General features: G+C 40.8%; 1 protein-coding gene across 18 annotated transcripts in view; it reads left to right on the plus strand.

Annotated features, from left to right (window-relative positions):
• Window positions 1–14,392, plus strand: part of GRIP1 (glutamate receptor interacting protein 1) — a 674,728-nt gene that overhangs the window by 562,911 nt on the left and 97,425 nt on the right. For all 18 annotated transcript variants that reach the window (XM_082740981.1, XM_082740983.1, XM_082740971.1 and 15 more), the window contains one exon: window positions 12,824–12,971. In XM_082740981.1, coding sequence (XP_082597107.1) covers window positions 12,824–12,971 — 148 coding nt within the window. The remainder of the gene's footprint in view (window positions 1–12,823; window positions 12,972–14,392) is intronic.

Raw genomic sequence — 14,392 nt, forward strand, 5'->3', positions numbered from 1 at the left:
CAATGTGCATCCCAACTCACTATGTCTGAACTCATAAATTTCTTTAAGAAACATTGTGACCTGATTTTTCTCATCCTCTGTTTTAAAATTTAAAAAAAACTCTTTATTATTAATCTACATGGGATAAGATTAGAGCCTGAGAAATTAGTGTTAGAAGACTTTTGTTAGTATCCTACAAAACACGTTTAAATATCTATAAGTACTATGTGAGTCTATAAAATTTAATATTGAAACCTGCCATGTCAATCCTAAGATGATTATTTCATACAGTTTTATTCCCTTAGCCAGGGGCCAGAATGCCTTCATTTATTTAGCTACTGGGTTCTAGCTTCCCCTGAACTACATTCATGGTAAGACATCACTCTGCAATGGGCCAAGAAAACCCAAGGCAGTCTGGAAGAAGAACAGAGTACTAATCCTACCATACATCAGGATCTGTGAAAAAGCTAACATAATTCAGACAGTGTGGTACTGGCATAAGAAGGACAAATTGACCAATGTGACAAAAAGAGTGTTCAGAAACGGAAATATACATATATAGTTTCCTAGTTTATGACAAAGGTGACATTGCAATGCAGTGAGAAAAGAATGGTTTTGTTTTATTTTCTTTCACATGATGATGGGTCGGTTATAGCCATGTGGAAAAAGTATACCATGACACTGCCCCATACCATACATAGAAATCAATTCAGCTAGATTCCTTATCTATAGGTGAAAATCAAATAATAAAACTCTTAGAAAAAGTATGGGATAACATCATCATGACTTCATAGTAAGCAGAGATTTTTTAAAAGAACACAGAAAGTACCATAACAGAAAAAAAGAATAATTAAGAACTTCTCTTCACTTAAAAGACATCATTAAAAGTCTGGTGTCTAAAAAGACACCATTGAAAGTCTGAAATGGTAAGTTGCAGAGGGGAAAAATATATTTGCAAACCATGTATCCAATAAAGGACTCATATCAGAATATGCTATTTTTAAATTCCCACAAGTCAATAAACCAGAAAACCTAATGGAAAGTTGGAAGGAAAAACTTGAGCAGGCATTTTATTAAAAAAAGTTATTAAGGGGCGCCTGGGTGACTCAGTGGGTTAAAGCCTCTGTGTTCGGCTCAGGTCATGATCCCAGGGTCCTAGGATCGAGCCCTGCATCGGGCTCTCTGCTCAGTGGGGAGCCTGCTTCCTCCTCTCTCTCTGCCTACTTGTGATCTCTGTCTGTCAAATAAATAAATACAATCTTTAAAAAAAAGAGTTATCAAAGTGGCCAATAAGCCAGGAAAGATGGCTCAACACCTTAGTGATCACAGAGATGCAAATGGAAACCACAATGTGATACCACTACCACACCTACCTAAATGGCCACGGTGGAAAAGACTGATCATAGCACGAGGTGACAGAGATGGAGAACAACTAGAACTCTCTTTCCCTGCTGACTAGAAGGTAAATTCATACAACTCTTCTGACAAACTCTTTGACAGTATCTACTTGCGTTGACATATTCATACCCTACAGCCCAACAATTCACTCCTAGTTATGACTCCCACAGAAATGCATTTCTGTGTTCAATGAAAGACACAGTAGAGGGTTCATAACAATATTTGTAACAACAGCCCCAAACCTAAATAGTAGAATGGATAAACTATGGCATAATCACCCAATGGAATATTATATAGCAATGAGAATGAATTACCTAAAATTGTTCCCAACAATATATGTGAATCTCACTAACATAATATTGAGCAGAAGAAGCTGGAATCAGAAGAGTAAGAACTGGGTCTGTTTTTTAAAACTACAAAAATAAGCAGTACTAACCAATGTTGGTAGAAGTCAAGACCGTGGTTACCAGGAACAAGGGAGTGATTTAAAGGACTATACAGTGGGGGGGATTCTTTGATGCTGGTACTGTTCTATTTCTGGATCTGGGTATGGGTACACAGATGTATTCAGTTTATGAAAAGTTATCAAGCAGCTGATTTATGATTTATGCATTTCTCTGTATGTTTGTTATACTTCAATAAAAAGTTTATAGGACACTATAAGCCAATAAGCAGGGTACAAAAAAAATCAGTCATGTAGTGTGGGGTAAGGGGCCAAGATAGTCCAAAGGTAATCAGATTCCCAGGGTGAGCTCCTACAGAGAACAAAAGTCAATCATCAACCATGCTTTAGCCAAGCTCAAGTTAACGTGGGACCTATTACTGAGTTTCACTCACTTTGGACTCTTCTTACAGCACAGTAACTACGCCAGCTATCTCCTTTAACTCCCTAGAAAAAACCTAGGATTTAAGATAAACCTCATTTGAACATGGAAGGTACACTCTGTTGTATTGGGAATATTTCCCAGGCAGTGTATTTCAGTAAGAAAAAAAAAAAAAAACCTGGAAGTTGTTAAAAAAATTCTTTTTAGAGTTTAGTTCATCTGAAGGAGATTGAAATTATTAGGAGCATTATTTGAATAGGTTATCACTAATAAAAATACTTTTAACTAATGGGTAAATGGAAAAGCACCCCAAAGGTACTTTTTATCAGAATGAATGGAAGGCAGGCAAAGCTAATAATACCATGCAGTCTTTCTGCCACCCCGGGAGGTTCTAATCAAGCCTTGTGCTCTGATTGAAATGCAGGGCTTAGAGTGGGAAAACTGATTAACAAAATAAAAAATCCGGAGTGTTTCCCATGCAAACAGTCATCAACATATCTTATGTAATTATGTAGCCCATAAATCAACACAGCGTGCAAGGGCTTCAGCCATAGTGTAAATATCTTAATGACTGAGCCGTCTTTAACCATGAATAATTTATATCTGCATGATCCATTTTTCTTAACCATGCTTCACTTCGGCAGGGCAAACTAATCTTCTGTCAGGGGATGGGCTCTTGATTATTTCTTCCTGATTTTTCTTCTGTTTATTTTTCTCATTTTGACACACTCCATTTTTTCCCTCTTGCACTTTCTTAAATAAGGGTGCCTCATTCATCCACCCTGTCTGCTGGCTTTTACTTTTGCTATGCATCTTCTTAGACATCTTGGAATAAAGCCAGGGCTTCTGGACGCCTACTTTTCATAAGGCCTTCTGTAAATGGAATTAGGTGGCAACTAGGGAAATGGGCTTAATACCACAAGGCAGTATGAGCTTCTTGATGTTGTTGTGGGGAAACATTTATTATGGAAAGCAATTGCCAGAAAAGGCTAATGATCAATTAAACGTTAGCATTTGTAGATCCCCTTCTGTGATGCAGAAAGTAACTGCCACTAGGGTAATGCTGGAAAGCTCACTTGCTGAAACAGTTTTGTTGTTTTCTTAGAGCCCATTAAAATCAAGGCAGCTGAGAAACATTCAGATCAAATTCTGTGTTATCCAAAAAGCTCCTCCTAACCATCCCAACTCACTGTGCTGGGAACTCCTCAGATCCCAATAGGTCTCATTGTCATTGCCATTCCGTGAAATGTACCACAGATGTTTGGTCATACCAGTTGCCTTTCTACAGACGGTCCTCATGGAACTTTGGTCACCTTCTCTGGATCTTTCGAACCTATTTGAGTAATTTTCCTAGAAACCTAGAAATCACATCCTATTTGATGACCCATTATTTTTTATAAAGCACATTGACCCTACTATATTAAAGATTTCACGGGGTGGGGGGGATTGCAAACATTGTATATCCTACAGTTTAAAAAAAAAATAACTAAAACTTAAGGAGGTTCAACAGAATCATTTTCCATAGTGGAATCCAGGAGTTCTATCCTACTTCCCCCCCACCTTCTTGGCAAGAGTTCCCCAGGGATTACTAGAAGGAAGAGGTAATACATTTTTATCTTTGAGTCCCGGTACTCTCTGGTGTTGTGGCATATAGTTAGTGCTCAATAAAAGTACTTTTAAAATTCATTTTGTTGCAAGAATGATGAGTTAGCCACAGACTTAGAAAGCTCAGTTCTGTGGGAATATGAGGTACGTGATCTTCTAACCTGGCAAGGATCTGGTTAGGCCTCTCATCTCCTGAAAAGTACATTAGTCCTGCCCCTGATTCACCTGATGTCTAAACCAAATGGATCTGGTCTCAGTCACGTATATAAAATGCCAACATACCAGAGTCTTCTCACAGAGGACCTTCTTGAAATGTCTGATATCCAACTTCTGTTGGAAACCCAAGTGAGGGAAAAGATTGATATCTAGGAAAGATCCCCAGAGAAGTATCTAGTCTTTCTATCCTAGGGTCTGCCTTTAGATCAAGTTGACCACCACATTAGCTTATTCCTTTATAGAGACACTATCATTGATTTGTTTTTCAATTTTATTTTTTAGCCTTGGTCAAGGAATAGTCATTGGAAATCACTTCTGTGTCCTATTATAAAAATGTGTTGAGGATATTCCCCATTATATCAGTTAGCATCATATATATGAAATCCCATGGGAGAGATATCTTTCTCTCTGACAGAAAAATCCTTACTTCCCATATAGGGACTAGAAGACTTCACCCTTTGCAATATTGATTACTGCGTAATTGACCATGCTTCCTTTATTGTCCCAATTTCCAGGAAACTCCAAATCTTTTTTTTTTTTTTTACTGAAGCAAAATTCACATAATCAATAATTAACCATGCTAATGTGTACAACTTGATAGTAGCATTTCGTACATGTACAACATTGTGCAATCATCAGCTCTGTCTAGATGCAAAACTTAAGCAGTCACTCCTCTTCCCCTCTGTCCCCAAGCCCTGGCAACTAGCAATCTACTTTCTGTCTCCTTCAATTTACCTGTAGTCCTGAGTCATTTTTGCAGTTCAGAGCACCTCTATTAACCCTTGTGGGCAAGGCAGTGTAGGCTCCTTTTCTTCTTCCTGATTATTTCTTTGTATTACATATTTAGTTTAAAGCGGGCAGCCCCCTGACTTTGTGGAAAGAAATTGAGTGGAGATATATACGAACAAGGACATCCTCCTTTTTGCCTCTAGAGCTTCTGGCCACCCTTCTCCATGCTGCTATGTGTTCTGACCTACGGGGCCTGGGGCCTGCGGAATGGGCTCTCATGACCTCAGGCGCCAGTTGGGTTTAGCTGAGGGAATCCTGGCAGGGGATGAGAGGGAGGAAGAATAGGGATGGAGAGTGTTCTTCCCTGGCTGCTTTTCTGTGGGTTTACTGGAGCGGTCTACATCCTTTGATGGATGGTGCCAGCTCCTGTCAGGTGTCCTTTCCACACAGTCCTTTCTGAACCCCCAATTCACTAACAGCTCTATCCTTTGCTGCTTCAGAAGACGGTAGTAAGATGCTCTTTGCTTCTGGACCTAGAGTATTGCATTATCCCTGTAGTTTCTCTCTAACCGGCCCACATCTTTCTAAATAGTTTTTTGATTAAATTCTCATCAAATTATCCCAATTTGAGTGTATCATCTGTCTCTTGTGAGGACTCTGACTCAAATAAGCATATTCTACTCTGTGATTCTGTTGAGCTGTAGGTCAGCATGATTTGCTCAGGTCCTGTGCAGATAAGCTGGTCTGGCAGATTCTCCTGGGGCCAGACAATGTCCTCTCCCAGATATCCAGAGCATTCACATCTCTTCATGGTTTTAAGGCATAGGACCCCTGTGCAGTCCTTAAATGACAGCAGTCTTTTTTTAAAAGCTCATAATCCTGGAGGAGGCTTATTTACTTGACCATTTTCAGCTGTTGTAATACCCACTTTAGAAGTGGAATGACCAATGAGCTCAAGTTCCATCTGGAAGAAGGTGGGTTACCTTTCTGCCGATGGACTGTTCCCTAATTCTTTCACTATTAGATAAACTCACACACTTCTCAGTCTGATATTATGAAGCATTAGAAGAAATTCATTATGCAGGCTTAGAATCTAGACAAAAGAAAAATACTCTTCATCATCAACATTATGCAGAAAATGGACCTTGTTACAAGAATAGCCATTGAAAGGATTTAAGCATAGGGTTAACATGATCCCAACTACACTAGGGACTACTTCAAGCGAAAGGGTATGATTTAATCCCGCATCATCAGTATATTTTGCAGAGCACTTAAAATAATAAATGTTCGTGTTTTCGCTTGCTTCACCAACAAATATCACTGAGCACCTACTATATACATAGACACTGTAGACTGTGGAGAACCACAGTCATGAGGAGGGCTTATATAATGCCTGCTCTGTGGAGCTTCCATGTTTACCGAAGATTAAGTAAATATCTAATTAAACAAATAATTGTTGAATGGCATTTATTAGAAGTGCTGTGAAGAAAAAGCACCGGGTTCTACTAATACATTTCTCAGGAAGGTTGATGTGAGGCAGGACAGAAATCCCTGAGGAAGTGACACTTGACAAGGCAGTGGTGAAGAAGTAGGTGAAGGAGGAATGGGGGAGAGTTGGAGCGTTCCATAGACAGAAGGGACCAGAGGCAAGAAGGCACATGGCATTTTTGAAGAATTGAAAGAAAAAGAGGGGTCTGGAGAAGAGAGAACAAGAGCAGAATGGTAGAAAACAGAACTGGTGAGTTAAGCAGGAGCCAGATGTGGGTCCTTGTAGATTGTGTTAATTTTTTTTTTTTACCCCACATGAACAGCTATGAAAGGATTTAAGCATGGCGTCAACATGGTGAGATACTTTTAAACACTGGTGGGACACTTGGGTGGCTCAGTTGGTTAAGCGGCTGCCTTCAGCTCAGGTCATGATCCCAGTGTCCTGGGATCGAGTCCCACATCAGGCTCCCTGCTCAGCGGGAAGCCTGCTTCTCCCTCTGCCTCTGCCTACCACTCTGTCTGCCTGTGCTTGCTCTCTCTGACAAATAAATAAATAAAATCTTAAAAAAAAAAATCACTGGCTTGGGGGAGAGAGGAGGCCATGAGAAGATGAGGAGCTATCAGATGGTGGTAACTTAGACTGAAAGAGTGATTGTGGAGATGGAAAGAAAGGATGAAGTTGAGAGTTATTGGGAATTAGAGTCAAGAGGAATTTATGAGGATGAGGGAGAAGATGGAATTGAGATGACTCCTCAGTTTCTGGTTTGTGTGAAGGTATATAATGGGAGTCAGTTGCTGGAAGAAGGAAACAAGAAGAACCATGAAATGTGGTGGGCTCACTATCAGTTTTGCACCTATTATGTTTGTTGTGCTCATGAAACATCCAAGAATTGTTCAAGGTGGCGGTAGTAGCAGTGGGAGCATAGAAGGATATATGCTGGACACATAAATTTAAGAGTGATTGTGATTAAGTGAAACTGGACAACTAAGGAGAGACAATGGAAGGCTGAGCTCATATTTAGTAAACTGTTGTCAACAATCCCTGATCATCCTTGTGGGTGTGTGTGTGTGTGTATACAGATACGAATATAATGGAATATTACTCTGCCATCAAAAAGAATGAAATCTTGCCATTTGCAACAACATGGATGGAGCTAGAGAGTAGTATGCTCAGCGAAATAAGTCAGGGAAAGACAAATACAATATGCTTTCACTCATATGTGGAATTTAGGAAACAAAACAGATGGGCATAGGGGAAGGGAAGAAAAAATAAAATAAGATAAAAACAGAGAGGGGGGCAAACCATAAGAGACTCTTAACTCTAGGAAACAAACTCAGGGTTGCTGGAGGGCAGTTGGGTGGGTGGATGGGGTAACTCGGTGACAGGCATTAAGGAGGGCACTTGATGTAATGTGCACTGGGTGTTATAAGCAACGAATGAATCACTAAATTCTACCCCTGAGATTAATAATACAGTATATGTTAGCTAAACTGAATTTAAATTAAGGTTTTTTTTTTTTTAAATCCCTCATCATCCTTCCCTGAGATAAGCACCTACCTTTCCTTTCCACATCTTTATTTTTTCCTGCAGAAATTAGGACCTCATTATGACAGTCTTGTTAGAAAGTTAAAGTTGTGCCCTGGAAATGTCTTAATGTGAAATCTTAATATTACATAATGAGTGTATAAAGATGGGAGACCATCCCTCAACCCCAATCTTTAAAGGATGTTACTGTTGTTCTCAAAATACTTAAAAGCATGAGGTTTCACGACCCATCTTGGTAAGCATGGGTTTTCTAGAAGAGTTCACCTCTTCTACTCATTAGCAGGATACTGGGATTTAAATTTAGCTACTGCATATTTTTATAAAATTTATTAACCTTCTGTAAGTTACTGATTCCCTAGGCTTTTCCTTACCTGACGTTGCTATTTCTTTGTAGAGTCATAGATTATCAAGGCTAGAGAGCTTTTATTCAAGTCCCCTTATTTTACTAATGAAGAAAATGAGGCTTATAGGAAATGATGGCTTGGGCTTCATGGTGAGTTGGTGGCATAACTAGGCATCACCTTCCCAGCTTCCAGCTCTGAGCCCAGCTTAGAAGTACACTGCTTCTTCCCTTAACCAGGAATTTAAATTTCTCTTCTCAGAACTCTGAAGCTTTCTACTTTAAAATGTAAAAGAAACTCATTCATGGCACATTTGGCTCTCCTAAATGGAAATATTGTACTTGTTCCTTTGAAGCCTTATTGGGGAAAGTACTATGTAAAGAGATACTTACTCAAGAGGTGCACCAGAGCAACTGTGGGTATGATCTCTCTTCTCTTCTAAATTAATGGCAGCAGAAGATCTGGTGCACTTTCTCTATGCTTCTTTTTTCCCCCCATAAACCGCTTTAAATGTATGTACATCATCTACCTCAAGAGAACCTGACACTTGTTCTAGACCCACCCCATTCTCCTCAGTCTGACCCCAAGACCCCCTCCACATGGGAGGAGCCATAATTCAGTGATAGCAGAGCACTAATAGCCAAGTGCAAAGCTAAAGGGATGATGGGAGCAAAGGTCTCCTATGACCTCCTTAAACCTATTTTGTCAGCTACTCCATGGATTTAATGTGTAGTTCTTCCCTTTTGACTTTCTGTCCGCCCCTTTCCTACCAACGATTTCTCCTAATTGTTCTGTTCTTCTAGAACACTATAGCCTGATATAGGACCTTCGCATGCATCTTAAAAGTTTTCTTAAGCACTAATTATGTCCTTAAAGAACAGAAAGTAAAACGCTTCTCATGGGTAATCAGTTCCTTTCAAGTTTGCCAGTATTTTTCTGTGTTTCTTGATACCCCTGTTCCTCTCATTTCTTTCTAAAGGAAAAGTTTAACATTCATTCTTCACTATAACTGGAACATTAGAACCATACAAGAATATAATTTTTAGGACCTTGACAAATATAGGCCAGGGAAAAAAGAATAACAATATAAGAGTTTACATTTAAACAATTTCCACATACACTGATAATCTCTTTTAAAAAAAACTCTGATCTTTAATCATGATGTAATGCTTTTAAGAAAAATGAATACATCATGTGTACTGGGTAATGGTTGATTGTGGTTTTATAAAAAATTTACATCTGCCTAGTTATAAATAGCTGCCTCTTAGAATAGCAATTCAAGAAGGATACTTTGGAGGGCCAGACGCAAGTAAAAAGGCTTATCAGGATATAGATTTAGCTTTTAACAAAGACTCAAACCTAATACCTTAGCTTAAATATGATAGAAGTTTATTTAATGGGAGAGCTCCAAACTCTGGAGATAGGGTTTCAGAAGCCTAAGCTTGTTCTACCTGGCTCCCTGCTCTTGTCTACATGGCCGAAGATGGGTCACCAGTCCTGGGCCCGTATTGCAACAGCAACAAATGGCTCACTTCTCACTTCTACTCACTCCGCATTGGCTGGAACTTGGTCACATGGATGCACCTCCCTGCAAAGGAGGCTGGGAAATGTCCTTAGCTGAGCAGCTTGTTACTGAAGAAAGAAGGAAAGATGGAATAACAAGGAACAACCACCAGTCTCTGTCATTTGTAAGAGGTTAAGTTATAAGGACCAGAGAAACTTTTATCACTTTTATCCGTTAAGCCAAAGAAATTGATCTTTCGACATGAGAAAACCAAGTGGAAGAATATATGTGATTATCACCTCACAAAGCTAGCTATTAAAATCCAACCAATCTGTGAGAAGTGGTTTTGGAAATTTGTCCTTCTAAAGTTATTCCTTCTATTTTTGTGGTGACCATTTCACAGCATATATGAATGAATATCAGATCATCACATTGTATACCTAAAACTAATGTAATCCGTCAATTATTCCTTGATTAATTAATTAAGTCTTTCCAAAGTTCTCTAAAGATAGTGTGAGGAAAGGTGACATGAGGGTCAACCTAAGCAAGAAGGGAGCTTGCTGGGGAGTCTGCTCAAGGAAGGGGAGAACAGCGGGCTTCAGGGGGTGAAGCTCGAGGCACCAGATTTTGTGTACTTAATCACAGAACTTGGAGTGTGAGAGTTGAGAGGTGGGCAGAATCCACTACCCTAGTGAGGTAAGGACCGCCAAAACAGAGATTATGAGGACTGAGCAGAATTCTTTATCAGGGGGTCCCCGTTGAGGCAAATCAGGTGCAAACCACTGTTGCTCAACCCCGTTGAGCCAAGGGGACCGCTCACTGTAAACCGCAAGGTGAGAGAGAGTAGAGCAGGACCCTGGGCAGCACCGTGACCAAGTGAGTGAGGCACTGGAGAGAAACAAGGCAGCTGTGAGGGAGAAGGAGGAGAAGCCAGACATTATTGATGGCCCTAGACCAGGGTGCTGACACAGCAAGGTGAGCAAGACGAGAGAGAGTCACAGCCACAAGAGTTAGGTTCATGAGAAAATTATAGTCATAACACCCCAGAGTCATAAAGTCCTGCTAGCAGACTAAGAGCTTTGAGTCCTCCCTGCTATTATTAATGAGATTCTGCACCGGAATTGACAGGAAGAGAACTGACAGGCCCTAATGGTCACTTAGCCTTTTTTAGGACTGAATTATTGCAATATCACCAACCATTTAAGAAGCAAGTATAAGGCGCCTGGATGGCTCAATGGGTTAAGCATCTGCCTTTGGGCTCAGGTCATGATCCTGGAGTCCCAGGATCAAGCCCCACATCAGGCTCCTTGCTCAGCAGGGAGTCTGCTTTTCCCTCTTCCTCTGCCCTTCCCCACTCTACCTACCGCACCCCCGCATTTGTGTTGTCTCAGTCGCTTAAATAAAATCTAAAAAAAAAAAAAAGAAGGAAACATAGTATATACAAGAATCCTTAGCACTGGAATATGGATGTTGCTGACATGAATGTTCTCATCTTTACCTTTTTCAAGAAATGCCTTGTGGGGTGCCTGGGTGGCTGAGTGGGTTAAGCCTCTGCCTTCGGCTCGGGTCCTGATCTCAAGGTCCTGGCATTGAGCCCCGCATCGGGCTCTCTGCTCAGCAGGGAGCCTGCTTCCCCCTCTCACTCTGCCTTCCTCTCTGCCTACTTGTGATCTCTCTCTCTCTCTCTCTGTCAAATAAATAATAAAGTCTTAAAAGAAAGAAAGAAAGAAAGGCAGAAAGAAAGAAAGAAAGAAAGAAAGAAAAGAAAGAAAAGAAATACCTTGTTTCACAGCAAACTGAAAATAGGTCTCTCCAGTGGAACTTTCAGCTTCATGAACCAGTCCATACTGCCTAAGCTTCAACAACAGGAATACAGATTTCCTAGCTCGCCCTATCCGAGCGTCGCCTCTGTGATAAAGATGTACTTGCAGAAAAGACAGAGTTTGCTTTAATGAAAGCAGTAGAAAATCGGAGAAATATTAGAGTCTTCTAATGTAGTCTTATAAAATGGTTGGGGTCGCAATATAGCAATAATCAATGTATAGCACTTTGTAAATTACAAAACGCTTTAACAAGACATTGATGTCATTGAAATAAACACTCTGGAAAGGATACCGTTTTGTAGGCGAGCAAGCTGACTTGGAAAGTTTTCATAACTCATCTGAGGTGCTGTGATGAAAATAGTGTGACAAAAAGGGTTAAACACAGGTGTTTTATTTCCATGTCCAAGGCTCTCACCCATAGGACCCCTGCCTCTTCTGATCTTTAAGGGACTGCATGAGCTTTCTCATGTACTCGTGCATTCATTCAACAACGGTTTGTCGCTCACCTCCTCTGGGCCGATCATTATGCCAGGCACTGAGGATGTTGTGACCGACAAGACGTCCTCTCTGCCTTCACAGCCAGCTTGCGGTCTGGCGAAGGACAGAAGCATGTAATCCACCCTGACCGCTGCGAAACACTGGGGTGTGTGCAGCAACAGAAGGAGTGTAGCAGGCTGTAGGAGCACGTGAGAAAGGGATCTCCCCAAATCCTGAGTCAGGAGAGGCTTCTCAGAGGAGCTGATATTTATACTGAGTCCCCAGGGTGAGTAGGAGTTGAAGGAAGAAAGAGTGTTCCAAGCCAAAAATAAAATTTGTGTGGTGTGAAGTCACTGCAGAGGGTGAGGTGACCTCAGATCAGGTCCAGAATAGGGAAAGATGCAAAGGATTTACAAGTTCAGCTTAGTGTGTGCATTCCTAGTACTTGGTTACTGAGAGATTTCATCTGTTCATCCATCTCTTCCATCCAACCAACCATCCATCCATCCATCCATCCATCCATCCATCCATCCACAGTAGGTGCTATTTGAAAACCTTTTATTGAGAAACCTAGTACTTTCAGGTAGTGCCGAGTGATAAAGAGGGCATAAGGACACACAAGACATTACCCCAACTAATGTGAAGCTTGAACTTTAATTGAAGAGGTAAACCTGTGTACGTATTACTAGATATGCAAGCTGGGCAGAACAGGTGTCCTAAAAGGTGCTCTGACGAGTTACCACTGGCCAGGAGGATGGTACCGGAGGAAAATGTAAGTTTCAGCGATAACGTTAACAGACCAACATCAGACTAAACATTGTCCGCATTTTTTATGTGTCTGTTTGCTTACTGGTTTTGTTTTGTTTTGTTTTCTGATATTTGTTCTTCCATAGATACTGTGGCAACGGCATCCGGGCCACTGCTAGTCGAAGTTGCCAAAACTCCTGGTGCCAGCCTTGGGGTTGCCCTCACTACCTCGATGTGCTGTAACAAACAGGTCATTGTCATAGACAAAATCAAATCTGCAAGTATTGCAGACAGGTGGGTGTTGTACAAAGTGCCTACTTTTCAAAACTGCATGTACTAAAATATAAATATATATATGTTTTTCTATGTGTATATACACACATGTAATACTTATACATGTACACATGCATCTCACACATACATATATGATTAAAGAAAACAATTCACCTGCCCGTTTATATGAGTTTCATCGAGAAAGCAAGTTATGGTTCTAAGGGCTTAAAAATTCACCTACCTTATAGCCACCCCACCATGTACTGTTGTCTCATCTGATGTTTGGTGTGGCTGTTAGAGATAGAAAAAAAAAAAGAAAGTCAAGCAACTGAACTAGTTTTCCTACTGTTCTAGGGCGATGGATTGCTTTTGGTGTAGGGTCTTCAGTATGCTCCCTTTAGAGAAGTCATACGTTTTCCTGAACTGTTAACAAATAAATCTTGCCAAAATCTGATAAAAATCTCATTCCTTTTTTCATAAATGAGTAAAACAGTATTTTTGAAACAATGCAGTCTTTAAAGAGAGCTCTCACGCTGTCACAGAATGTTCATCTTAAGGTTTCACAGTTTTCAAGGGCCCCTGAAACAGCACTCGTTCCTATGACACCATGAAAACAAAAGCCCTTCTTCCTGAGTTTTTCTTCCTAATTACTGTTTTAGACTTATAAGGTAAGAAGGGTTGGAGGCAAAAAGACTACCTGCCCACCTAATAAATTATTTCCCAGCTCCCGGTAAGAAAACCCCCACTTCCATCGCTGAAGCTCTCCAAGGGCATCAGCACGGAATTTGATTTTTAGATGAAAGGGATGACTTGAAATGCCTTTTTTTTTTTTTTTGTCTTGAGAAGGAGACTGTTCTCACTGTGGAAATTGCTCAATACACTCGGAGAGGCCCCACCTCCCCTGCATGTTTCCAGCCTCTTTTCCATATGCCCTCACCCTCCCTAGGAAGCCTCGCACTTCGATACAGTAACCTGCAGCAAACCCTGTAGTGATCCGTCTGCAGCTGCACTGTGGTCAGTCTTCAGCTCCTGCAGTGATCAGTCTACAGCTCCACTTTGGTCTTACCCTACATTTGGTCCTTTACCAGTGACGGCCATTGATCCAGGGGTGTTCTCCAGTTCAATGGTGCAGGATGCTTTAATTTTCTCCCTGTTTTTTTCCCATTCCGCAGGGGGTAACCAGTTTAAGGAGCTGTCCACTTGACTGGTACGTCGGGATGCTGACTGCTGTGTTTGCTTTTCTCAACTCATCCAGGAGCCAGTCTCTTGGAGTTCAGCAAGATGTAGCAGCTAGCCCCTCCCCCACCCCCCCAGCTTTCCCCTTCACTCACCATGCAGGCCTCCTTTTTGACTCTTCTGACTCCTGCATAATTTCCATCATTATCGAGAGCTTTTGTACTAATCATTGTTTAACTCCAGAATAACAAAATAAAGTAGAATAA

The sequence above is a fragment of the Mustela nivalis genome, assembly GCF_964662115.1.
Source record: "Mustela nivalis genome assembly, chromosome: 7".
Lineage (NCBI taxonomy): Eukaryota > Metazoa > Chordata > Mammalia > Carnivora > Mustelidae > Mustela > Mustela nivalis.